At 41.3% G+C, this 25,321-nt stretch overlaps 1 protein-coding gene across 1 annotated transcript in view; it reads left to right on the forward strand.

The window, feature by feature from the left end:
- The window catches only part of LOC121286281 (protein phosphatase Slingshot homolog 1-like), a 109,334-nt gene that overhangs the window by 68,498 nt on the left and 15,515 nt on the right, over positions 1–25,321 (forward strand). The window contains exons 11-14 of the mRNA XM_041203328.1: positions 10,248–10,294; positions 11,370–11,516; positions 21,936–22,136; positions 24,589–25,297. Coding sequence (XP_041059262.1) covers positions 10,248–10,294; positions 11,370–11,516; positions 21,936–22,136; positions 24,589–25,297 — 1,104 coding nt within the window. The remainder of the gene's footprint in view (positions 1–10,247; positions 10,295–11,369; positions 11,517–21,935; positions 22,137–24,588; positions 25,298–25,321) is intronic.

A 25,321-nucleotide genomic window follows, 5' to 3' on the forward strand; every position in this document is an offset into this window, starting at 1 on the left:
TCCACTTTTAAGCCTGCCAACACCGCTAATACCTTGTCACTCCCTGTATCAATTTGCTTAAGAACCTCGCAGTCTCTCTCCCTGAGTTCGATACCTTCATCCTCATTCTTTTGGGTAAAGACAGATGTGAAGTATTCATTCAACACTCTACCGATGTCATCTGGCTCCACCCGTTGATAGCCCTCTTGGTCCCTTATGGGCCCTACTCTTTCCCTGGTTATCCTCTTCCCATTGGTATACTTATAAAATATCTTGGGATTTTCCCTAATTTTACCAGCCAGAGCTTTCTCCTATCCCCTCTGCTCTCCTAATTGCTTTCTTAAACGCCATCCTGCACTTTCTGTACTCCACTGATTTGCCTGCCTTGTACCTGCTAAAAGCCTCTCTTTTCCTTCTCATCGTAACCTGAATATCTCTGGTCATCCATGTTCTCTGGGCTTGTTACTCCTGATCTTATCAGTCCTAGTATAATTTAGTAACTCCATCAAAGGAGAAAAGAATTGGCAAATAATTGCAGCAGGTATTGAAACCTCAATACGTAAAGCAAAAGCGACTACCTTGAATAATAATTAAACTTCCATACACAATGAGGGACAAAGGACAAAATCTGTCCACTGTTCTCAGTTGGTAACTTTCTATCAGTGGGAAGACATCAAGTGGTGTTAGGTGCTGTCTATCGGGAAAGTGGAGTGAATTCTTCATTGAAAGCTCATACACATGCCTCAAGGATATAGATCCCTGTACATAGTATACTTGTTCATTATCACTTAGCACATTTCTACACAGTAGTTGCTGGTGCCAACTGATCCTACACATGTAGGGCTGAATCTAATGCAGGCAGTGGTGGCCCCAATAATGAACCCCACCTCTGACTTTTCTGGGAGGTCTAACGTTTTTTTTGGCCATTAGACAATTAACTAACGGGCACTTGGCTTCCTATCCCTTGAAGAGACAAAATTCTGTTTCAGAAAGTTGCCAGTGTATCAGAGGGCTGGCACTTCTTGGGTCACAGCACTGGAAACGGTGGCCCCTGTTGGTACTGCATCTGGCCAAGGTTGTTGAGGAGGGCTGAGGGGGGAGATTTTTTTTTAATTCATTCATGGGATGTGGTATCGCTGACTAAGCCAGCATTTATTGCCCATCCCTAATTGCCCTTGAGAAGGTGGTAGTGAGCTGTCTTTCTGAACCGCAACAGTCCATGTGGTTTAGGTACACCCAGGGTGCTGTTGGGGAAGGAGTTCCAGAGTTTTGACCCAGTAACAGTGAAAGACTGGCGATATATTTTCAAGTCAGGATGCTGAGTGGCTTGGAGGGGAACTTCCAGCTGGTAATGTATCTGCTGCCATTGTCCTTCTAGATGGTAGTGGTCTTGGGTTTGGAAGGTGCAGTCTAAGGGGCCTTGGTGAGTTCCTGGAGTGTATCTTGTGGATGGTACACACTGCTACCACTGTGCTTTGGTGGTAGAGGGAGTGAATGTTTGTGGATGGGGTGCCAATCAAGTGGGCCGCTTTGTCCTGGATGGTGTCAAGCTTCTTGAGTGTTGTTGGAGCTGCACTCATCCAGGCAAGTGGGGAGTATTCCATCATACTCCTGACTTGTGCCTTGTAGATAGTGGACAGGCTTGGGGAGTCAGGAGATGTGTTACTCGCTGCAGAATTCCTAGCTTCAGACATGCTCCTGTAGCCATACTATTTATATGACTAGTTTAGTTCCGTTTCTGGTCAATGGGAATCCCCAGGATGTTTATAGTGGAGGATTCAGTGATGGTAATGCCATTGAATTCCAAGGGTTGATGGTTAGATTCTCTTATGTTGGAAATGATTATTGCCTGACACTTATGTGGCATGAATGTTACTTGCCAGTTGTCAGCCCAAGCCTGGATATTGTCCAGGTCTTGCTGCATTTGGACATGGACTGCTTCAGTATCTGAGGAGTCACGAATGGTGCTGAACATTGTGCAACCTCCCATCAGCGAACCTCCCCACTTTTGACCTTATGAAGGAAGGAAGGTCATTGGTGAAGCAGCTGAAGATGGCTGGGCCGAGGACACTACCCTGAGGAACTCCTGTAGTGATGTCCTGGAACTGAGATGATTGACCTCCAACAACTACAACCATCTTCCTTTGTGCTAAGTATGACTCCAACCAGTGGAGAGTTTTCCCCTTGATTCCCATTGACTCCAATTTTGCTTGGGCTCCTTGATGCCATACTCAGTTGAATGTGGCCTTGATGTCAAGAGCAGTCACTCTCACCTTGCCTCTGGAGTTCATCTCTTTGGTCCATATTTGGACCAAGGCTGTAATGAGTTCAGAAGCTGAGTGGCCCTGGTGGAACCCAAACTGAGCATCAGTGAGCAGGTTATATCTAAGCAAATGCTGCTTGATAGCACTGTTGATGACCCCTTCCATCATTTTACTGATGATTGAGTGGACTGATGGGGCAGTAATTGGCCGGGTTGTCTTTGTCCTGCTTTTTGTGTACAGGACATACCTGGGCAATTTTCAATGTTGCTGGGTAGATGCCAGTGTTTTAGCTGTCCTGGAACAATTTAGTTAGGGGCATGACAAGTTCAGGAGTACGAGTCTTCAGTACGATTGCCGGAATATTGCCGAGGCCTAAAGCCTTCCCAGTACCCATTGCCTCCATCCATTTCTAGACATCGCGTGGAGTATATCAAATTGGCTGAAGACTGGCACCTGTGATGCTTGGGACCTCCGGAGGAGGCCAAGATGGATCATCCACTCACAATTGTGGCTGAAGATTGTTGCAAATGCTTCAGCCTTATCTTTTGCACTGACATGCTGTGTTCCCCCATAATTGAGGATGGGAATATTTGTGGAGCCTTCTCCTCCAGTGAGTTGTTTAATTGTCCACCACCATTCACAACTGGATGTGTCAGGACTGCAGAGCTTAGACCTGATCTGCTGCTTGTGGAATTGCTTAGCTCCGTCTATCAGTTGCTGCTTATGATATTTGGCATGCTAGTCCTGTGTTGTTGCTTAGCCAGGTTGACATCTCATTTTTAGGTGTGCCTGGTGCTGCTCAGGCATGCCCTCCTGCACTCTTCATTGAACCAGGGTTAATCCCTTGGCTTGGTGATAATGGTAGAGTGGGGGATTTGCTGGACCATGAGGTTACAGATTGTGGTTGAATACATTCAGCTGCTGCTGATTGCCCACAGCGCCTCATGGTTGCCCAGTATTGAGTCACTAGATCTATTCGAAATCTATCCCACTTGGCATGGTAGTTGTGCCACACAACATGATAGACTCAATGTAGCAACATTGCTTCCATGGAACTCTCCATGGATCACAGTGCCCAGTCAGGGGGAATACACTAGAGCCTGCAGAAAGGCCACTAGCTTTTACTGGGTGATTTCAACAAGTTGCCGAGGGCTCCTTCCAGCATTGGTAAAATGCCAGCGGTGGCAGAGAGGCCCTTAAGTAGCCCTTAATTGGCCACTTGAGGGCTCCAATTGGCATCTGCGTGGGAAGGCCATCTTCCAGATTCTACAACTACAATCCCCAACCCAACAACCTGCTCCCATAGGCCACATTTGTGCCATATGTGCTAATTAATTTATGTGATTTGTTTAAATAAAGTGTCTTCCATTTAGCCAGAGGCTTGATATCCCTGCAATTCCAGGGACTCAAATATGCTAATCAAAAATGTGATGTATTTTCTGAAAATTTAGAGTGCATCATTTTGTAATATAGAGTGAATCCTTTGGGACGCACTTTAGATGGTATGAGTAGATGTCTTAATGCAAGCCCTGTTCTGAATCTCTAATATCTATTACAAGTTGATTTCACTATGTAGGTATATACATTGGGTAATTAGAAATTGAAATGGTGACAAAAAGCTCAAATGTAAATAATCAGTGATCTGCAAGTTAGGAAGGCTTACTGCATCATAAAATTGATGGACACTGAAGCTATTCATCTTACCTGTGCAAGGTGACAGAGATAAAGTGCTTCCCCACAGGGAACCATGAGAAATTGGTTTGGAAGGGCAAACCTGCACCTCTCTCGTAACCTTCTAGCAGGAATTTTGAGAGACCTTGGAGAATGGGATTTAGCTAGTTACTAGCCCCAGAATATTGAGAACTGAAAAGGGGATCGACCTTGTAAACCCTTAAGCTAATTTTTTGGAAAATAGCATACCATCGTTTTCCACATATGGTCATAGTGGGGGAAAAAATTGCCACAAGGAGGAGCTCAAAGTTCAGCAACTGAGAGCTCTTGGACCATTGAACTATTTTACCTTTGTTAACATGATCAGTGTCTCTAGATATAAAATACTAGTTCGTAGTGATTTAGTGGACATACCCTGTGTTGATCAGTTAGGATGATGGCTTTGTACAAGGGAAAATTCAAACAAGCAAATACCCACTTGTACTTCTAGTGTCTTGATGGTCAGGTTGGAGATCATCGATGGCTGTGCCTCGATTTGAGAATGACATCTGCTCCGTCGCAAGTTTCTGCCATAGATTTTCATGTGACTGAATTGGTCGATTCTTGACCCACAGATCGTTGGTACATGGGGCAGGACGTCCCATGAGGCAGTGGGATCCGGAGTGCAGGATTTGTTTGCTTTACTACTTCTGCTGTTCTGCCTCATCTTTAAGACTTTGTGACTCAAAGCATGATGCAACTTGATAGATAATTTGTCGCCATTCTGAATGATTAGTAGCAAGCTCCTCCCAGCCATTAATGTCAATAGTGCCACACTTCAAGGAGATGTTTAGAGTGTCTTTGAAGCATTTTCTTTCTCCTCCTCAGAACATTACTCATTTGAGAGTTGAGAAAATAGGACCTGTTTGGGAAGACTGTTTTCTGCCATCTGGACATGGTGTCCAGTCCATTGAAGTTGATTTTGCAGGAGTTTTGCCTAAATGCTTGTGAGCTGGCTTCAAGAAGGACACTATTGTTTGTTCAACTTTCCTCCCATTGAACCTGGAGGATATGGTGGAGGCTCTTACGTGTTGCTAATACAAAGACCATGTCCCATTGCATTACAGGAGTACATTAGGACTTATGTTGACTTGTGGATGTCTCTGTTGTCAAACACTCACTGCTGTAGTTTGTAGAAGGCTGAGCAGGCGCAGCTGATCAGTGTTGGATCTCCTCATCAATGGTGGTCTTTCTGAGGTGGCTGCCAAGGTGTGGGAAGGTTGGTGATATAGGAAAATTAAACAGGAGGAAAGTTGAGGACTGACTCTGGGATTAGGCATTTGCTGCAAGAAATGGCACAGGTCCGGAAATTGCATTTGCACAGTTTCCCAATCAGCTAACACTGCAGTTCACAAGTAATGCCCATATGTGAAGTCGGTCCTTGAATCTACAGTTATTGAAGGGGACTATAATGAAGAGTATCATAGAATGGCTACAGTACAAAAGCAGACTATTCAGCCCATCGTGTTCATGCTGATTTTCTGCAAGACCAACTCAGCTAGTCCCACTCCCTTCCTTTTCCCTGTAGCCCTGCAATTTTTTTCTCTTAAGATAATGATCCAGTTCTCTTCTGAAGACTTTGATTCAATCTGCCTCCACTACACTAGAGCAATGCATTCCAAATTCTTGCCACTCACTGTGTAAAAAAAAAAGTGTTTTTTCTCATGTCTCTGATGCTTCTTTTGCCAGTCACCTTAAATCAGTGTCCTCTGGTTCTTGATCCTTCCGCCATCAGGAGCGGTTTCTCCCTATCCACTCTGCCTAGGCCCCTTTTGATCTTGAGATCTTATATCAAATCTTCTCTTAATCATCTTATCTCCAAGCAGAACAACCCAGCTTCTACATTCTTGAGAACCTTTTCTGCACACATAGAATCACAGAATTGTTACTGTGCAGAAGGAGGCCATTTGGCCCATCACGTCTGCACCGGTTCTTTGAGCATTTTAATTTAGTGCCAATCTCTTGCCTTTTCCTTGTAACCCTGCATGTTGCTTCTATTTAAACAATCATCCAATGCCCTTTTGAATGCCTCAATTGAAGCTGCCTCCACCACACTTCCAGGCAGTGTATTCAAAACCCTAACTACCCGCTGTGTGGGAAAAAAAATTCTCACCTCGTATTTTCTTCTTTTGCAAAACACTTTAAAACTGTGCCCTCTGGTTCTTGATCCGTTTACAAGCAGGAACAGTTTCTCCCTATCTACTCTGTCCAGACTCCTCATGGTTTTGAAAACTTCTATCAAGTCTCCTCTCAGCCTCTCCTCTCCAATGAAAATGGTCGCAGGTTATCCAATCTTTCCTCATAACTGAAGTGTCTCATCCCTGGAACAATTCTCGTAAACCTCTTCTGCACTCTCTCCAATGCGTTCATATCCTTCTTATAGTATGGCGCCCAGAACTGTACACAGTACTCCAGCTGAGGTCTAACCAGTGTCTGATATATGTTCATCAAAACTTCCCTGCACTTGTACTCTATGCCCTTATTAAGGAAGCCTAGAATACTGTATGCTTTAGAAACAGCTCTCTCTATCTGTCCTGCCACCAGTAATGACTTTTGTGCATACACACCCAGGTCTGTCTGCTCCTGGACACCCTTTAGAATAGTATCCTTTATTATATACTGACTCTCCATGTTCTTTGTACCAAAGTGTATCACTTCATACTTCTCTGTATTGAACTTCATCTGCCACCTATCTGTCCACTCTACCAATGCGTGAATGTTCTTTTGAAATTCTACGCTGTCGTCCTCACAGTTTACAATTCCCCCAAGTTTTGTTTCATCTGCAAATTTTGAAATTGTTCCCTGCACACCAAGATCACACTTTAATGCCTTCTCAGCCTTCCTAAAGCGTGGTGCCCAGAACTGGATGGAGCCATTGTTTTATACAGGTTTATCGTAAGTTCCTTGCTTTTACACTATATGCTCCTGATTTATAAAGCCCAGGATTCCATAGGCTTTATTAACTGCTTTCTCAACCTGACCTGTCACCTTCAATGATTTGTGCATACATACCCCCATGTCCCTCTGCTCCTGCACCCCCTTTAGGATTGTACAAATGATTTTATATTCCCTCTCCTTACCAGAAGAAATCACTTCACACTTCTACATATTTCCTTTAACTATTTTAACCATGATTTACACAGACCATTGTTCAGTTTGGATTATTTGCAGTCCACAATTGTTTCTAAAATAGCATATTTATATTGCATCAGTCCCATAATAGCATGTTAAGTTGGTTCAGTTGCAGTTGGATGCAGGCTTGGTGAATATCTTAATATAATCCAAACTATTCTGAAGTGTTTTTCTAACACCCATGTTAAATTAATCTGATGGTTGTACTGTAAAATTTGGACTATAAATGGCCGCTTCAGACATGCTTTTAATGTTTCCTAAGTATTGGGATACATCTTAGAGTGCAGTGAATCTTTTGGTTTTTTTTTTGGTATTTTTTCAGTCAAGATCTCATTAAAATGTATAAAATTCTGACAGGGCTGGACAGACTGGATGCAGGGATGATATTTCAGCTGGCTGGGGGGTCTAGAACAAGGGGTCACAATCTCAGTTTATGGAGTAGGCCATTTAGAACTGAGATGAGGAGAAACTTCTTCATTCAGAGGTGGTGAACCTATGGAATTCTCTACCACAGAGGGCTGTGGAGGCCAAGTCACTAAATATATTTAAGAAGGAAATAGATTTCTAGATTCTAAATGCATCAAGGCATATGGGGAGAGCGCGGGGTATGGCATTGAGATAGAAGATCAGCCATAATCATATTGAATGCTAGAGGCTTGAAGGGCTGAATGACTTACTCCTGCTTCCATTTTCTATGGGCAGAATTTTACATTCTGCGGGCGTGCACACGCCGGACCTGACATCAGGTGAGCATTCCAATGCATTGTGCACTCGCATACTATTTCACTTGGCAGGTACAAGCGCGCCCGCTGACAATTAATCGAGCGATTAAGCCCACTAACGGTGCAATTGAACGCAATTTTTACTAGCCTGTCCAATCTTTCAGTTGGCAGACAGGCCAAGCGGCCTTTACATTTTTGATGAAACTTCATCCGTGGGGGGGTGAAATCTTGGTTAGGAAATAAAATTTAAGAAAATATTTGGGGAGAGCATTTTTATGAGGTATGCTTTCAGATGCTTGATTGTGCTGCATGGACATGTGTTGCAGCTTTTTTCGTGGTTTATTTTATTATTTGCTGATCTGCAGCTCCCTGAGGCAGCTGCCTACCTTCAGGAACCTCTCTCGAAGCACTCGCCCGTGCCTGCAGTGACATTGTCACCCACCCCCACCCTGGCAATGCTGACTTTTCAGCGTGCATTTCACACTAGCTGGCCGTTAATTGGCCAGCATAAAATCATAGTCGTGGGCCAATCACGGTCAGGGGCCTGTTTCCCGACTGCTCCCAGGCCTGCCGATCGTGTGCGCCCAACGAGGGAAAAATTCAGGCCTGTGTTTCTATGTTTACTGTAACTGCAAAGTGTTATGACCAAGTGAGGAGTGAACTGGTTCCCCTCTATTCAGCCCCCTTAGTTGGTCTTAGAATGGATGTCTGGGGAGTTTAAAACATGAAAAGGATAGAGGTGTTCAGTTTCAGGTATAAGTAAATGGGTTAGATCTAACATTTGTATTTTGGATAAGTTGAAGGTTGGCTTCAATATCAAAGGAGAGTTGGAGGTAACAAGAAACATGTTTGCATATTGAGCAGTTCCATATGTAAATATTAGTATATGTAGATATTATATTTTATTGACCCTAAAGCAAAGATAAGATAGAGACATAAAAAATTTATATTTGGAAGAATTTGAATCCCAAAGATGTGTGAGAACAATGGAACTGGAGATGAAAGAGAAAAAAGGTATTTTAGAGTTGGTGTAGAGGGATACTGGGAGCTGTTTGCTCTGGGCTGGAAGGAGGTGCAGCTTGAATCAACCATCCAGTCAATCCAGAAAAGTCTTCGGCTGCAACAAGCAGTATTATTCCAAAGTGGATTCCACCACAGAGTGGATGAGGGTAGTAGTCATGTGGTATACCTTTATTGAAGCTACAGCAGTTTGCCTTGTGTAATATCACTGGATTTCTTTTACAGTTAATATCATCGATAAAGGATTGTTGCCTGGAGGTGTTTACTTGTGGGTTTGATGAAATAGAGAGCTTCTTGGGGGAATGTTTTGTAAGACTAACCTTAATTGTGTAACTGTAATCTTGTGTGCTTAAGTTTTTGTTTATTCTTAATAAAACTTTTAAGTTTTAAAATCCCAAAAGTGTCGCTGAACCTCTTACTGCCGAGATCAGTATGTCATCTTCTCGTTTTCAGAATATGAAATAAAGGTTATGGCCCATAAGCCAAGTTTCCCTCTGGGATTTGGCTTGAGCAGCAATTAACACCGGCTGTGGTCGTAACAGTTGGTCACAACATAGGCATAAGTTTCTCTTTCATGAGGATATGCCTTTTCCAAATCCAAATGTATTTAACTATTTAAGCTGTGAGCAATAAGGAGCCAATCAAATAAGATTTTTTTGAGTCAAAAAAGAGCAAATTTATTAACCACTAAACCTGAGGGGGAAAAGTAATAAAATGCGACGTCACCCACACAGGCATGAGAAATAAGGGAAGGTAGAGCTCAATTAAAAAAGAGTTAAATGAATATACAATTAAGTGTCTTTTGATTGTCCTTGAGGTGTAGGTTTTTAAATGTTGTGGCCAATTTGAATTAGCTGGTTTTGTGGATACGGTCAGGTATAGATGTTGCAACTATTACGAGATCTCTGTTCTCTGGTAGATTTCTATAACGTTGGCTTCTGAACTGGGTAGCACAAGTATTCCAAGAGAGAGAGCGAGAGTGCCTAATTTTCAGCCTGTTTCGCTCTGATGAAGTCTTTCTTGCAATCTCTCTGCAGTGGCTGCAGCCTGGCCTGTTATACTTCATCCATTGGGTATTTCCAAGGGGGTTTGGGTGGGTCTGTCTGTAGCAGCCACTTTTTCAACATCCAGCACATTGCATTTTAATGTCTCTTTCTTCATACTCCTGTGAGGGTGACTTGTTTGTTTTCTATGCCTTCACCTTGGATGGTGGCCTTGCATTTTTAAGTAGTTTGTTGTGTCTCATTTAAATTGCAAAATTTCCAGTCAATTAAAAGTTTAAATCATACTTTCAAAAATAAAGGTACATAGCTTCGTGACAGAGGTAATAATGTAACTGGCATAGTGAAATTTACAATATTTAAAGGTCAGTTTTCAAAACTTCTGTACCAGAAAATGATTATAATCATTGCCATTTTAGGGTTCAGAGTGGAATGCTTCAAACTTGGAAGAACTTCAAAGCACAGGGTAAGGACAAAATAATTACAACAGTATGTTTTTTTAATATTTCATTTCTCTAATTGCTACTGTTAGCTCATTAAAATACTCTTTTGTTGACTGACATTACAGAGCAAAAGGGAAACAGTGGCACGATAATGCCCACAAATCTACACATTTTTTTATTCTTTTATGGGATGTGGATGTTGCTGGCAACGCCAGCATTTGTTGCCCATACCTCATTGGCCTTGAACTGTGTGGCTTACTGGGCCATTTCAGAAGGCAGTTAAGATTCAACCACATTGTTGTGGATCTGGAGTTACATGTAGACCAGACCAGCTAAGGACAGCAGGTTTCCTTCCCTAAAGGATATTAGTGAACCAGATTGGTTTTTACAACAATCAATGATAGTTTCATGGTCACCATTACTGAGACTATCTCTCAATTCCAATTATTTTTTATTGAATTTAAATTCCACCAGGTGCCGTGGTGTGATTTGAACCCCTGTCCCCAGGTTATTGGCCTAGGCTGCTGGATTAGTAGTCCATTGACAATGCCATTACACCACCATCTCCCCCATCATCATACCAATATGGAAGCGGCTTACTAGGCTAGTATAGGAGATCATAAACAATCTGTGTCACTCACTTTTGGGTCTCGCACATGAAGAATATCACTTGAGCAATATAAAGGTTAACTCTGAAATATATGACGGGGCCATCCACATGGATTTTTATTTATATTACTCACTCTTTGTGGGGATTCTAGACTTATTTTCCTCCCTCAATAGTATAGGGTGCTTGAGGTCAAGTGCAGGACTCCAAACAGCTGCCCAATGTTGAGATTAGCTAACTCAGTTCATGTGATGCAGGAGGTCACAGCTTTCTGAGTACTACCCTGGTGGGACCTTGACCCATTTCTGCATCAGAGAAACTGAACATTGCCAGGACAAGGAACCAGTATTTCTAAATATGTCACAGTTTTGTTTATTAACATGCTGTGTTTACTAAGTACATGCATTTTAGTGGGTTGTCCTTTATTAACACTGCTCAAAAAAAATGATTGTCAAGAAATTTCTCAATGCAATTTTCCTGGTCTCTTACAGTGTTGGTTACATCTTAAATGTAACCAGAGAAATAGATAACTTCTTTCCAGGAATGTTCTGCTATCACAATGTACGGGTGTTTGACGAAGATGCTACAGACCTACTGGCATATTGGAATGACACATATAACTTCATAACGAAAGCCAAGTAGGTAGAGGAACGTTCTGCTTTGTAAACTAGTTTTCCATGTGGGCAAAATGATCATTTGATTACATTAGCTGAGCCTCCAGAGTCAAATATTTAGTGAACCTGTGAGTTGATGGTGTGTGCGCTAAAGCAAATTCAGAACCCATCAGTAATCTAGTGTAATGAATACGGTAATGCAATGAATATACATTCCCTGATGTAATTAAAGACCTGAGAAAAATAGTCCAACCATGGCTAACGTGAAATTAAAGATAATATTAGATTAAAGGAAGAAGCTGATACTGTTGCCCAAAGTGAAGACAACCTGAGGATTGGAAGGATTTTAGAATTCAGCAAAGGATGACCAAGAAATTGATGGAGAGAAAATACATTATGAGAGTAATCTAGCAAGAGAAATAAAAACAGATTGTAAGTGCTCTTACAAATACGTAAAGGAAGAGATTAGCAAAATAAAACGTGGGTCCTTTATGGGCAGAGACAGGAGAATTTAAAATGGGGAATAAGTAAACAGCAGAGATATTCGACACTTTGTATCTGCCTTTATGGTAGAAGAGAAAATGTTCTGTAAATAGTGGGGCACCAAGGGTCTGGTGAGAATGGTGAGCTTAAAGGAATTAATATAAAGAAAGAAATAATACTGGAGAAATTAATGGGATGAAAAGCCAACAAATCCTTTGGACCTGATGGCCTATATCCCTGGGCCTTAATAAAGGTGGCTACAGAGATAGTGGATGCATTGTTTTGATCTTCCAGAATTCTCTAGAATTTAGATTGCTTCCCACAGATTGGAAGCGAGCAAACATCACCCTGTTATTCAGGAAAGGAGGGAGGCAAAAAACTGAAACTATAGGCCAATTAACCTGACATAAGTAGTCGTGAAAATGCTGGAGTCTATTATGAGGAATGTGGTAACAAGGCATTAAGAAAATCATAATATGATTAAGCAGAGTCAACACAGATTTATGAAAGGAAAGTGTTTGACAAATTCCTCAGTTTTCTCGAGGATATAATTAGCATGGTAGACAAGGGGGAAATGTAGTGTATGTGGAATTCCAAAAACATTCAGTAAGGTGCCACAAGAGGTTATTATTAAAATTAAATAAAATTAGGCTTATGGGATAATAATAGGGAAAATATATTCGCATAAATTTATGTGATTAACAGACAAGAGTTAGGAATAAACGATCAATTTTGGATTAGTGGAATCTGGAGAATTGTGAAGTTATCCCTTTGGAAGGAAAAATAGGAAAGAAGAATATTTTTTAAATCTTAAGAGACTAGGCATTATTGGTATTCAGAGAGACCCAGGTGTCTTTTATACAAAATGCAGAAAGTTAACATGCAGGAACAGCAAGCAGTTAGGAAAAAAATTGGCCTGGATCTTCAAATGGCATTCGTCGTTCAATTGTTGCTCTGCTCTAACTTTTCCAAGTCTCATCACAGCTCCGCATTCCTTGCCAGGTCTTCTGAGCCCAGCTTTTCAAGAAATGCAGAGCATGGTGTCCCTCGAGAAAACTCCATCACAGCATTGTAGGAGGGATGATAGGATATGCATGCTTTTTTATGGCACTAGCTGCCTTGTAGTATGTTTAAAGGTCCAATTTGAATGTTAGTGAATGGGTGAGTGGCTGAATGAGTAACTGGGTAGGTTAGGTGAGGCAGGTGGGTAGGGTGGCAGGTGGGTTGAGGGGTCGTTGGATCGGGAGGATGGCCAAGGGGTGGTTGGCGTGGGGTCACGCAGGAGTTAGATTAGAATTTTTCTGTCTAACGTTTCCTGGGTAACTATTCAGGTAAGTGCTGCAGAACAAACCAATGTCTGACTCTAGCCAAGGGTCGGAGACTTTCACAAAGGGTCCCATGGAGCAGGGGGATTGTCCATAGGAAGCTGAAATTTGCCTGGCAATTCCCACGGAAGTCAGCACATCAGATCTTCTGCAAAGTTCCAACGTGCATCTTGGGAATCTGGAGGCCAGAAGATCTGGGCCATTATATAAACAGAAATACCTGGAAAAACTCAGCAGGTCTGGCAGCATCAGCGGAAAAGAGCAAAGTTGACGTTTCGAGTCCTCATGACCTGGGCCATTATGTTAGTCCTTAACACTAAGAGTACTACAATTATATAAACCCTTGGTGAGTTCCCCAGGATACTGTCCTAGGCCCAACCATCTTCAGCTGCTTCATTGATCTTCCCTCCATCATAAGGTCAGAAGTGGGGATGTTTGCTGATAATTGCACAATGTTCAGCACTATTCACAACTCCTCAGATACTGAAACAGTCCACGTCCAAATGCAGCAAAACCTGGACAATATCCAGGCTTGGGCTGACAAGTGGCAAGTAACATTCATACCACACAAGTGCCAGGTATGGAACATCTCCAACATGAGAGAATCTAACCATTGCCCCTTGACATTCAGTGGTATTATCATCACTGAATCCCCCACTATCAACACCCTGGGGGTTACCATTGACCAGAAACTGAACTAGACTAGCCTTATAAGTTCTGTGGCTCCAAAAGTAGGTCAGAGGCTAGGAATCCTGCGACAAGTAACTCACCACTTGACTCCCCAAAGCCTGTCCACCATCGACAAGCACACGTCAGGTGGAATACTCTCCACTTGCTTGGATGAGCGAAGCTTCAACAGCACTCAAGAAGCTCGACACCTTCCAGGACAAAGCAGTCCACTTGATTGCCCTTCCACAAACATTTACTCCCTCCACCACTGACGGACTGTGGCAGCAGTGTGTACCATCCAGAAGATGCACTGCAGAAACTCACCAAGGCTCCTTAAGTAGCATCTTCTAAACCCGCGACCACTACCATCTAGAAGGACAAGGGCTGCAGACAGATGGGAACACCACCACCTGGAAGTTCCCCTTCACGTGACTCACCATCCTGACTTGGAAATATATTGCCATTCCTTCACTGTCACTGGGTCAAAATCCTGGAACTCCCTCCTTAACAGCACTGTTGGTGTACCAACACCACGTGGACTGCAGTGATTCAAGAAGGCAGCTCACCACCACCTTCTCAAGGGCAATTAGGGATGGACAATAAATGCTGACCCAGCCAGTGATGCCTACAAGCTATAAATGAATTCAAAATCACACTTGGAATACTGTTTACAGTTCTGGTCTCCTTACCTAAAGAAGGATGTACTTACATAAAAGGGAATGCAACAAAATGTTCATTTGACTGATGCATGGGATGGGGGATTGTCCTATGAGAAAAGATTGAGTGAGTAGACCAGACATATATTCCCTAGAGCTTTGATGAATGAGAAGTGGATTCACCGAAACACGTCAAGCCCATTCAGAATTTTATAAGGTGGATGACGGAATATGTTTGCCCTGGATGGGGAGTCCAGAACAAGGTCCAACAGACTCAAAATATGGATTGGCCATTTAGAGAGATGAGGAGAATTATTTTTCGCACAAAGGATTGTGAATCTTTGGAATTCTCTACCCTAGAGAGCTGTGGATGATCAGTCGTTGAGTATATTCAAGACCAAGATCAACAGATTTTTGGATACGAAGAGCATCAGTAGAGGCATAGAGTACAAATGCAAGCCAGTTATAATGAACATGCATAAAATAGTGGTTTAGCCTCATCCAAAGAATTGTGTCCAGTTCTGGACAGCATACTTTCAGAAGAATATGAAGGCATTGTAGGGGTGCGGAGCCGGGAAGAGAAAAGAACATGAGAGCGGAGCCCAGAGGTTAATAGAGAAAGAGCAAGACTGAGCACGGAACCGGGAGGTTAAAAGAGCCACCTGCTGCCACTGCTCCTGGTGTGCATCTCAGTGGACCGACCAGATTTGGCAAAAATCAAGTGTGATGTCTTAAGTGAGTATTTTACTTATTTTACTTGTTTTGCTTATTTATCTTTTAATACTGGTACATTTATTGGTATCAGCAAGGTTGCCTTTATTATAAGATTAATTTAGATTAAGTAGTGTTTGAAGTATAAGAAGTAAAGTAAGGTCCCTAGTATATATTTAACATTCTTTAAACCAGAGGAAGTAAAATTTAAGGGAGTGATTTAAGGGTAGTCATGGTAGGGCAGCTCATCCACTTGGAATGCTCCTGTGCAATGTGGGAAATCAGAGACACTTCCATTGTCCAGGATGACCACATGTGCAGGAACGGTCTCCAGCTGCAGCTACTCGAAATTTGCATTTTCGAGCTGGATTGCGGCTGTCACAGTGGAACATTTGTAAGTATGAAATCTTCATGGATAGCACGTACAGTGAGGTGGTCACACCACAGGTAAAGAGTGCACAGGCAGAAAGAGAATAGGTGACTGCCAGACAGAGTAAAAGCATTAAGCAGGTAGTGTAGGAGTTTCCTGGGTCCATCTCCCTCTCTAACAGATTTTCCATTTTGGATACTGCTGGGGGAGATTGTTTCTCGGCGGAATGCAGCAAGAGCTCCATGGCACCACAAGTGGCCCAGCCACACGGGGAGGGAAAAGAGTGGGAAATCAATGGTGATAGGGAATTCTATCATAAAGGGAAAGATAGATGTTTCTACAGCCGCAGATGTGACACCAGGATGGTATGTTGCCTCCCTGGTGCCAGAGTTAAGGATGTCACTGGCTGTAGGACATTCTGAAGGGGTAGAGTGAACAGCCAGAGGCCGTGGTCCATATCAGTACCAACAACATAAGTGAAAAGAGGGATCAGGTCCTGCAAGCAGAATATAGGGAGCTAAGAAATAAATTAAAAAGTAGGACCTTCAAGGTATTAACTTCAGAATTACTCCCAGTGCCACATGCTAACGAAATCCAGAATAGGAGAATAGACCAGATGAATGCACGGCTGGAGAGATGGTAAAGAAGGGATGGATTTAGATTCCTGAGGCATTGGGACCGATTCTGGGGAAGATGGAACCTGTGCAAGCTGGATGGGATTGGTCCCCAGCAGGACTGGGACCAAAATCATTGCAGGGTCTTCACTAGTATTTTGGGGGTGGGTTCAAACAAGAATGACAGGAGGATGGGAACTTGAAAGGGGAGACACAAGAGAGAGAAGCAAAGATAAAAAAGGACAGAAAAGTAGAAAGTAACAGTGGAAGGCAGAGGAAATGAGGGCAAGCAGCAAATAGGGCCATAGTACAAAAAAAGGTGTGTAAAAATGTTAAGACTACAAATCTAAAGCCACTGTGTCTGAATGCATAAAGCATTTGTAATAAATTAACACCGCAAATAGATGTGAACTGGTACGATACGATTACGGAGACATGGCTGCAGGGTGACCAAGACTGGGAACTGAATATCCAAGGGTATTCGATATTAAGGAAGGACGGGCAAAAAAGAAAAGGAAATGGGGTGGCATTGTTAGTTAGGGATGAAATCAGTACAATAGTGAGAAAGGATTTGAGTCAGAAAATCTAGATGTCGAATCCGTCTGTGTGGAGCTTAGAAGCAACAAGGGACAGAAACATTAGTGGGGGTTGTCTATAGGCATCCAAACAGTAGTGGTAAGGTAGGGGATGGCATTAAGCAGGAAATTAGAGATGCATGTAACAATGGTGCTACAGTAATAACGGGTGACTTTAATCTACATATACACTGGGCAAACCAAATTAGCAATAATACTGTGGCGTATGAATTCCTGGATTGCATACGAGAGAATTTTTTTTAGACAGTATGTTGTGGAACCAACTAGGGAACGGGCTATCCTATATTTGGTTTTGTACAATGAGAAAGGGATAATGAATAATCTTGTTGTGCGGGGTCCTTTAGGGAAGATTGATCATAATATGATAGAATTCTTCATTAGGAAGTTAAGTAGTCCAATATAAAATGAGGATCCTAAATCTAAACAAAGGAACTACGAAGGTATGAGGGGTGAGTTGGCTATGATAGATTGGGGAACTTCATTTAAAGGCATGATGGTGGATAGGCAATTACTAATATTTAAGGAACGAATGCATGCATTGCAACAGTTATACATTCCTTTCTGGTCAAAAACACAACAGATAAAGCAGCCCAACCATAGCTAACAAAATAAATTAAGGATAGTATTAGATCCAAAGAGGAGCCATATAAAGTTGCTAGAAAAAGAGGATTGGTTGCAGTTTAGAATTCAGCAAAGGTGGACCAAGAGATTGATTAATAGAGAAAAAATAGAGTATCAGAGTAAACTTGCAAGGAACATAAAAGCGGACTGTAAAAGTTTCTATCAGTATGTTAAAAGAAAAAGATTAGTGAAGGAAAATTAAGATCCCTTACAGTCCAAAACGGGAGAATTTATAATGGAGAACAAGGAAATGGCAGAGCAATTAAACAACTACTTTAGTTCTGTCTTGACAGAATAAGACACGAATAACGTGCCAGAAATGCTAGGGAACCAATCATCTAGTGAGAAGGAGGATTTGAAGGAAATTAGCATTAGTCAAAAAAAAAAACAATTAGTGCTGGAGAAATTATTGGGACTGAAAGCTGATAAACCCTCTGGGCGTGATAATCTACACCCCAGAGTACTAAACAAGATGGCCATGGAAATAGTGGATGCGTTGGTTGTCATCTTCCAAAATAATCTTCATTTTCTGTAGATTCCCAATAGATTGGAGGGCGGCAAGTGTAACCCCACTATTTTTAAAAAGGAGAGATGGCAAAAACAGGGAATTACAGACCAGTTAGCCTAACATCAGTCGTAGGCAAAATGCTAGAGACTATCATAAAGGATGTGATATCAGGACACTTCGAAAATATCAACGGGATTAGACAAAGTCAACATGGATTTATGAAAGGGAAATTGTGTTCAACAAACCTGCTGGACGTAACTAGTAGAATAGATAAGGGAGAACCAGTGGATGCGGTGTATTTGGATTTTCCAAAAGCTTTTGATAAAAGTCCCACATAAGAGGTTAGTGTGCAAAATTAAAGCATACGGGATCGGGGGTAATATACTGGCATGAATTGAGAATTGGTTGAGAGTCTGAGCCAAGGAATAAATGGGTCTTTTCCGGAGTAGCAGGCGGGGACTAGTTGGGTACCACAGGGATCATTGCTTGGACCCCAGTTATTCACAATATATATCAATGATTTAGATGAGGGAACCAAATGTAATATTTAGAAGTTTGCTGATGACACAAAACTAGGTGGGAATGTGAGTGATGGTGAGAATGTAAAGAGGCTTCCAGACAATTGAGATAAATTGAGCAAGTGGGCAAATACATGGCAGATGCAGTATAACATGGATAAGTATGAAGTTATCCATTTCAGTAGGAAAAGCAGAATGGTAGAGTATTATTTAAATGGTGATAGATTTGGAAATATTGATGTACAATGGGACCTGGGTGTCCTTGTCCACCAGTAACTGAAAGCAAGCATGCAAGTACAGTTAGCAGCTAGGAAAGCAAATGGTATGTTGGCCTTCATTGCAAGTGGATTTGAGTATAGGAGCAAGGATGTCTTACTGCAGCTGTACAGGGCCTTGGTGAGACCACACCTGGTGCAGGATTTTCCCCCAGTCGGGAGTGAGGTTGAAGGGCAGGCGCACATCCGAACCTCACCCCTGATCGGGTGCCATTTTATGTGGGTGGGCCAAACAAGGCCCGCCCAGTGTGACGTCAGCACAGAAGCACTGTGCGCTCCCTGTGCAGGCAGGGTGGAGTCCCAAAATCGAGTGTGCACTCTTTCGCACATGCGCACGAAAGAGCACACTCATCTCCCTGAGGCTAAGAGCTGCTTCAGATCAGCTCTGAATATAAAAAAGCTAAAAATAGAATAATAAAATTTCCCTAACATGTCCTGTCACATGAGTTGGGACATGTCCATAATTTTTACAAAACCTTTATTAAAATTTTTTAAAACCTGCAGGAAACCTCATCCCAGCTGACGGTAAAGTCCTGCCCCTGGAGTACTGTGTGCAGTTTTGGTCTCCTTATCTCAAAGTATATACTCGGCATAGAGGGAGTGCAGCGATAGTTCACCAGACTGATTCCTGGGATGGCAGGATTGTCGTATGAGGAGAGATTGGGTCGACTTGGCTGGTATTTACTGGAGTTTAGAAGAATAAGAGAGGATCTTATTGAAACATATAAAATTCTGACAGGCCTGGACAGACTGGATGCAGGGAGGATATTTCCTCTGGCTGGGGGTCTAGAACAAGGGGTCACAGTCTGAGGATACGGGGTAGGCCATTCAGGGCTGAGATAAGGAGAACTTTCTTCACTCAGAGGGTGGTGAACCTCTGGAATTCTCTGCCAGAGAAGGCTGTGGAAGCCAAGTCACTGATTATATTTAAGAAGGAAATAGATTTCTGGACACTAAAGACATCAAGGGGTTTTGGGAGAGAGCTGCATATGGTGTTGGGAGAGAGGATCAGCTATGACCATATTGAATGGCAGAGTAGGCTCGAAGGGCTGAATGATCTTCTCCTGCTCTTATTTTCTATGAGAATGGTTCCAGGGATGAAGGACATTAGTTGCGTTGATAGGTTGAAGGAGCTGGGGTTGTTCTCCTTCGAGAAGCGAAGGATGTGAGGAGATTTGATAAAGGTATTAAAAATCATGAGGGGTCTAAACAGAGTAGATAGGGAGAAACTATTCCCTTTGGCAACAAGGTTGCAAACTAGTGTGTTAATTGTTACTAATTGTGTTTAATTGTATGCAGGTGGTGAACATTAATTTGGGATTCGCTTGAGCACGTGTAGAGAGACATTAATTGAAAGTGTGGTGTGAATGAGTTTGGAGGTGCCAATTAACTGTCACTAGATGACTTGAGTAAACACACATCTGAGTCAGCAACATCAATGAGGGCAAATTTTGGGCAGTTGTATTTTAATTTGCTTGACTAACACAAAGCAGATTTAAGCTAATTGGCAAAAGAACCAAAGGCAACAAGAGGGAAAACATTTTGTCATGGCAAGTGGTTACAATCTAGAATGGGCAATGGTGGCAGTTTCAGTTGTGCCTTTGAAAAGGGAAATGAATAAGTACCTGAGGGGCAATAATTTGCGGGGCTCCCGGGAAAGGGCTGGGGAGTGGGACTAAATAAATTGCTCTTGCAGCAGGCCGCACGGGCTCAACAGGCCAAATGTCACCGTGCTGGTGCTGTAATCATTGTGATTCAAGGCAAAAAGGGATAGTGCAGGAAAATGGAGTTGAGATCGAAGATCAGCTGTGGTTTTATTGGATTGTGGAGCTGGATTGAAGGGCTGAATGGCCTACGCCTCCTATTTCAGATGTTCTTATAACCACAGAATTTGAAACATAGCTGATTGAGGAGCTATGATAACAGATCCAAATGCATAATTAGGTGAGAATACCTTTTCCTTATTGTGGATGGAGGAACAATAACTTCATTCTTAAGTCTAAGTCCTTAAGACTACTTCTTAGCATGGTGAATACTTTTAGCTTCTGTGTTCAAAAAGACCATCAATGGATTCTTGATTGAATACAATGTGTAAGGGTATGGACTTCATACTAATACTCGGGAAAATAATCTGAAGAATTCTTGAACTTTGGAGTGGATTCTTTGATCTTCTATTGTTCCTACCTTGATTTTCTGACTTGTACATATTTAATGTTTTAAATTACTAAGATATAAACAGAGGCAAGCAAGTATAGTGTAAACCACTTAAAGCAAAATCCCATTGGACCCGATTTATCCCATATGTTTGATAGCTATTATAATTGGAAATATTAGATCTGATGTACTGTGGAGACTTGTAGCCTGGAGAGAAGGTGGGGAGGAGGTGGGATGGGGAGCATGTATGAAGTTTGACAAGCCAAAGCAATTATCTTGTCCAGTTAAACCAAACAATGTTTACGCCTGTAAACAGACTTAAATGGATGTGGTTTGTTCCTGTTATCAGACTTTCTGGACAAAATTATATCTCATAATTGAAGTCTACTGTATAGATATAGGCAATCTAATAGAGAATACTGTAGCTCAGTTTACTTGGGACTATGTGAAATGCAGCCATTAAGGACTGAATACATGTGTACTTTGTTGTGCTAGTAAATGTGAATATCCAGTTCTTGCTTGTCTCTGAGTTCAGGAAAAAATTTCAATTGTTTCCCCTTCTGGGTGTTTTGACTCTGGTTGTGAACCTCCTGAAATAATTGGAGATCATTGGAAAGTATGTCAAAAGTAGTCTTAAAGGACCTTTTCTAACTTTATGTACTTTTATATTTTAATTTTAACTAATTTGGTGTTAATATATTGGATTAATATCCTAAAGATTTAAGCAAGATGATAATAAAGGCTTCGAATTATTGTTAGAACCAGTCTTCAGTGCTCATTAGTGATCAGAAAAGGATGCAATTCTTATGTAATGTTATTTAATGCTTCATTTGGTACTTTTTGACACTTTCGGTACATTGACTTCCATTCTAAGCTTTCTCTAGCTTTTCAAACAAGGTATTTATTGAACTGTTTTAGCTCTCTAATCTTTCTTTACGCACAGGAAAAATCACTCCAAGTGTCTGGTACATTGCAAAATGGGTGTTAGCCGGTCTGCATCAACAGTCATCGCATATGCAATGAAAGAATGTAGGTGGTCACTCGAGAAAGCCTACAAATATGTGAAGGAGAAACGGAGTGTTGCACAGCCAAATGCAGGGTTCATGAGGCAGTTGGCAGAATATGAAGGCATTTTAGATGCTAGGTAAATAACTACTTCTGAAGCAAACCAAATCTAGTTATTATCGTTAGTACACTATCACATATGACATTGCTGTAAAATATTAAGTCCTAAGGTGCTTCGCCTCATTCAAAAGTGAGGGGAGATCTGAACTTGAGTCTTTTTGCTCTGCTTTTCCCATACACAAAGATTGAGATGAAAGATAAATGAGGAGGGCACTTGGGCATTCTTTGCAAGAAATTGCAAGGCAGTGAAAATAAATTTAAGGCAATGGAAAATAATTTATAAATTGGGGGGGGAGTATTATGATTGCCAAGATTATTTTTGCATAACTAAATTCCAGACATCAAAGGTCATTACACTGCTTGTTTTAGATTATTTGGAAGGCTGGGTAATTTGTGTAATGATCAACAATTTTTAACTGAGCATAATAGCTTTATGTACCTGCAGTAAACCCAGGAATGCTAGTAAGAGATCATTGGCTTAAAAAAAGACATGGAATTAAAATTAATTTTCTCAATTTTCCTTCTTTTTTTGTTGCTCAGACTTCCAATGAAATTTTTGCTCAGGTTTCCATGTAGCACCTCAGGGCATTTCTATACATTAAAGACATTATTTGACCACTTTTGTTGTTAATGTTGTAATTATATTTCTTGAAATAGTAATAATAATAATGGTGTTGGCAAAACTGAACCTTTTCTTGTATTGTCAGCACGCCTTTACATGTGGTAATCTTAAATTAGTTGCTGGGAATTAAAATAGGTTGATTCACGCTTGGATTTTTTTTTGTCTCATTCCATGTAAGGATCCTATGTGGTCCAGTTTTGATAGAGACCCCAATATGTTGGGAATTTTGGCTTGATTCACTATTTTCCCATCTCAGTAAAGCTTTATTTTGTTTCATCCATATTGCTAACTTGCTCTATAGTCTTTGAAACATAATAAAAGGAGGCAGCCCTGGTCTCCCGTCAAAATTGCTTATAATTGAGGGCTGGGATCTCCACTAATATCTAAAGACTAGGCCATTGCTAAGCCTTATCCAAGAACACTTAGTTAACCCACATTTATCCAATTGTGATATAATTTCAACTGTATGTGCAAATCCCTGTTGGCTTCAGTAACTTCTAGCCAGTTTCCTTGCATTTATCAACATTCATTGTTTTAAAAAAAGACAAAATTAAAAAGGATGTCAAGTTAGTTAGAATTCAGTTATCTCGGTCAATAAAATCAAAGGTAAGCTAGTGGATTTCTTGTGGTGTTGCATGTGGGGAATTAAGACCAGGTAGGGTATAGGGGAGGGTGGTAATTGGACCAGGGTGCATGGGTGTAATTCATTCCTCATCTTTAAATCGCAATGTCTATCCCTATTTTTATACTTATACTGTCAATTCTTGTATCAACATTTAAAATAGAAAATGCCGGTTTGCAAAGCTATAATTACACCCTCATGCCAGTGGTGGCACTGCAGTTGCTGCTCAGTGGATTCAAGCTGTCAACACTGAAAAGTAATCAACTACTTAAGCTAAATAAAAGCAGAAAAAATTGGAAATACTCTGCAGGTCAGGCAGGCAGTTCTGATGAAACGTTAACTCACTTTCTCTTTCCACAGATGTTGCTAGTATTTTTTGTTTTTATGTCAGAATTCCAGCATCCGCAGTATTTTACTTTTATACTTAAGCTGGATTTGCAATGTTTAGAAACAAGGCAGCAAAATATGGTCGGCTACATAAAGTTAATGGTACTTAACCTGAAGATTTTTGAATGATTTGAAAGTTCCATAAGTAAAAATGACGCATGCAATCCTTTTTGAGAGGCAGAACACTTCTATGCAGAAGTTAAACTCTCATGGACTGTTAGTACAATATTGTTTTGTTTCCTTGCTTGACAAGAATGTTTGCTGACTTAGCATGGGTCAGTGTTAAAGAGTAATATCTGGCTAATTGTTTGTGGCAGCAGATGAGCACTTCTGAGCTGGTCAGAAGCATTCATTGGTAACCAAACAGACTAGTGTTGAATTAGAAAGTTGTTAGCCTTTTCTTTGTGATAACATGCTTGCTTCTGAGACAGAAGATTGTAGGTTCAAGTCTTACTCCAGAGCACTTTATCTACGCTGATACTTCAGTGCAATACTGAGAAAGTGTTGTACTGTTGGAGTTACCATCTTTTGAATGAGGTGGGTGCAAAAGATCCCATGGTGCTATTTAAAGAGGAGAAGGCCCATTTTCTGGCCAATATTTATCCTGAACCAACATCACTAATGCAAATTATCTGGTCACTATCTGTGACATTTGTGGGATCTTGCTGCATGCAAATTGGCTACCATGTTTCCTACATTACAAAAGTTGTTTGGAGCAACTTGAGGTTGTGAAAAGTGTGAAATAAATGCACAATTTTTTTCCCCCTCTTATTAGATCACTAAGCAATATTTTACTAGTATTGATCATGTGGTTAATAACCTTCTTTGTCTTTAAAACAGTAAACATCGACATAATATCTTATGGCGACGCAACTCTGAAAGCGACTTAGAAGAGACTATGAGGGATCCGATGTTCCAGAGCAGCAAAGCATCTATCCAACAAGACTTGAACAGATGTAAAGCAGGAATTCAACACACATCTGGCGAGCAGAAATACAGTGGTATTAAGACATCTCAAAATGCAGTAGTAGCCAACGAGGTTAAAAGTGAGCCAGTTAATTCCAATTACTATTTCAGGTGTCTGTCAGACCCCATTACAGATAGTGCCTACGTCAAACAGCAGAAAGAGCTGGAACAGTTTTCAGGCCGAGTTGACGATGTGGAAAGGAATTCAATTCAGATGGATAATGCAGATTTCAGGTTCGCAGAAGATGTTGTCTGTGACACTGGGGTACTTGACTCACCTCAGCTTCTGGATACTTATGACGGTGAAAACAGAGTGCTAAGCCAACAGGAAAATACTTACTTGATGTTTACAGCAGTGGAGGAATCAGAAGAGGAAAATGAGAACACACCGGATTTTGGTATGTATGATCAAGGTGACCACATCATAGTTAATGGACCTAATAAAGAAAATGATGCAGAGACAGTTGCAAACCTAACAAACATACTGGAGTCAGATTCAACGTCAAGTTTTGAAAGTCAACTCAATAAAGACAATGTGAACAATAACAACAACACAACAAGAAATTATTTGAAAGAGGATGAGGTAAGTACAAATAATAAAAGAACA

This window comes from Carcharodon carcharias, chromosome 13 (assembly GCF_017639515.1).
Source record: "Carcharodon carcharias isolate sCarCar2 chromosome 13, sCarCar2.pri, whole genome shotgun sequence".
Lineage (NCBI taxonomy): Eukaryota > Metazoa > Chordata > Chondrichthyes > Lamniformes > Lamnidae > Carcharodon > Carcharodon carcharias.